The sequence below is a fragment of the Choloepus didactylus genome, chromosome 2 (assembly GCF_015220235.1).
Source record: "Choloepus didactylus isolate mChoDid1 chromosome 2, mChoDid1.pri, whole genome shotgun sequence".
Lineage (NCBI taxonomy): Eukaryota > Metazoa > Chordata > Mammalia > Pilosa > Megalonychidae > Choloepus > Choloepus didactylus.
The window spans coordinates 185,703,735-185,706,673 of NC_051308.1; the positions used below are offsets into that span (position 1 = coordinate 185,703,735).

General features: G+C 31.3%; 1 protein-coding gene across 1 annotated transcript; it reads left to right on the forward strand.

The window, feature by feature from the left end:
• The first annotated feature begins 2,089 nt into the window (after nt 1-2,089).
• Nucleotides 2,090-2,432, forward strand: LOC119513974 (60S ribosomal protein L30-like). Its single transcript, XM_037809466.1, is given in 3 exon segments — nt 2,090-2,297; nt 2,300-2,323; nt 2,326-2,432. Coding segments are annotated over 3 exon segments (339 nt in total).
• The last annotated feature ends 507 nt before the right edge of the window (nt 2,433-2,939 follow it).

The window sequence follows — 2,939 nt, forward strand, 5'->3', positions numbered from 1 at the left end:
ACCAATTTGGAACGAATGGTGGCAAAATGACACGAATGTTTGAAGTTTATCTGGAAAATAAGCATTAAAGGATAATTAAAAACAATCTAATAAGTAAACTTAAAAAGATTAATAAGGGCTTATAGCTTCATCAATTATTAAAAGAAATTACAAAGTTAAAATATTTAAAATAGTCACTAAGAAGAACAGAACAATGAAAATGAATAGTGAATCCAGAGAGGTCCTAAATAAATGTGAACCTTTTTCATTTGATAAGGATAGCAATTGAAATCAGTCATTAAAAAAAAGAGTTTGGGGGGTGGAGGGGATTAAATCTCTGCATCAAGTGTCTTACCAAAATGAGTTCTAGGAGATAAATGTGCTATATACACATACAAAAACATAAAATACTAGAAGATAAAATGGGTAACATTTTTATTTAGTAATCATAGATTACAGATTACTCAGTAAAATTTGGTAAACTTAGATTAGAGAAGGCCATTCTAATTATGATATTCTAATTATTTAAAAAAATGTTAGATGAATCTGACTCTGTATAGATAAAAAAGAAATTTTGCATGGGAATAAATATCATAAACAAAGTTAACAACTATTAACTGAGGAAATTTTTTCAAACCCTAATAACTCTAATATTATGACAAATAAAAATAGAATAATTCAATTTTTAAAAATGATCAAAGGATATGACTCTGAAGTTCCTAGAAGGAAAAAAAAAAGAATCCAAATGATTTTAAAATTTATGAATAGATGTTCACTCACACAGAACTAAAGGGATCAGAATAAACCCCAATATTTATTTTACCTACTGAATTAACAAAGAATGGAAATTTTATAAAACCAGTGTTGGCTAAGGAGAAGGGAGACAGATGAACAGTATGATCCAGAAGTAAAATTAGTGAGCTCTTTTGGGAGGGTAATTTTGCAATCCTGATCAATATTTAAAATACATGTATGTCTTTTTATTCAGTAATTTCATTTTTAGAAATTCTGACTGTATATATAACAGATATATTCATGCATGTGTGAAATATATATTTACGAGGATATTTATTTTAGTTTTGTAGAAATAGCCTATAACTGGTAGCAATGACTAAGTTGTGGTATATTCACATTATGGAATACTATACTGCTGCTAAAAAGAATGAGATTTTAAAAAAATTTATCAGATGATTGTATTGTGCTTACAATGTGCCATTTAATCTTTGTAACCATTGTATGATATACGTACCATTAATCTCTGTTTTACAGATGAGTAATTGATGTGGATAGGTTAATTTGTTCAAGGTAGTAAAAGCTATTACATGAAGTCAGAATTCAATTCAGGCAAACTACGTCCAGAATCTGTGCACTTAACCACAAAATAAGATGCCTATGAAAATCATAATGCTAATTTATAATTTATTTAAAGCAAGGTGCAGAATGTGATTATCATGAGCCAATCTGCATTTTATCCACACACATACATATTATGCTTCTAAATTAATGAAAATTTCTGGAAAGACACACAAGTAACTAGTAACAGCAAGTATCACTAAATACTATTTTGCTACCATTTGAATTTATTATCATAACAAATTATTGGAAACAGCCCAACTCTCTGAAAATATTTAGGTTATATTATTATCCATTATTATAGCCATTAAATTTTTATTTAAAAGTGTTCATAATCATGTGGGAAAATAGTTATATAAACATGTTAACACAAAAACATGATGTACAATATATCCATGCCCTTTTGACCATTTTTATTTGAAAAGTATACATAAAATGATTAAAGTAATAGGCAAAAAATATTAACAGTAATCATTTTGGGGTAGCTCATGTAAGGATTTTCCATTTTCCTACTTGTCTATATTTCTGAATATTCTATAAGAAGTATGTATTACAGTTGATAAAATACATTTTATTTTATGAAAATAATGTCATCATTGCTAATATTAAAAATTTTACTTACTTAAAATGTATAGGATTAGCCTTGGGGTCATAGTTAGCTCATTAAGCTCTATTAAAGATGGTATTTGGCTTTCTCACTCCCGGCCATCTTGGCGGCTGTTCTTGGTTGGGGTCCATCTCATACCTAAGGCGGAAGATGGCAGCCGCAAAGACGGAAAAGTCACTGGAGTTGATCAACTCTAGTCTCCAACTCATTATGAAAAGTGGAAAGTATGTGCTGGGATACAAGCAGACTCTGAAGGTGATCAGGCAAGGCAAAGCAAAACTAGTCATCCTCACCAACAACTGCCCAGCTTTGAGGAAATCTGAAATAGAGTACCATGCCATGTTGGCCCAAACTGATGTCAATACAGTGCCAGTAATACTGAATTGGACAGTGTGGAAAACACTATAGAGTATGCACATTGGCTATCATTGATCCAAGTGATTCTGATATCATTAGAAGCATGCCAGAACAGACTGATAAAAGTAAATCATGAAAAATTTTCTTTAATAAAACTGACCCTGGCTTGTTTTTGTTGTTGTTGTTATTTTTTAACAAGATGATATTTGGCCAGAGGACTCAAGAAAACTCCTATAAGAGACTTCTCCCCACAAGGTACTGGGAAAGGACAGGGAATTAATCTGTGTACAAGGAACTACAGCTGTGCTCTAAAACTCTTAGTCAAAATCCATTAAAGGAAGGAAGGAAACCTGGGGCTAACACAAAACATCACAAGGTTTATGCTAATTGGGACAATATGTGTTGTATTAAACTGGTCTAGAAGATCATCAGAACAAATGAAATGCCACGGAAAAATAAGGTTGAAGAACATTCTCCATGGTCTTTGTCAATCATTCTAGGATATGTTCTGGCATTAATTGTGCTTTCTCTGTTATGTTACTTACTGGAGCAGCATATGGCTGTTTTGTTAAAGCCACACCGACATGTCTGCTCAAATAAATTAATGTTCCCATCTCAACTGGATGATTTGGCAGGAATAATA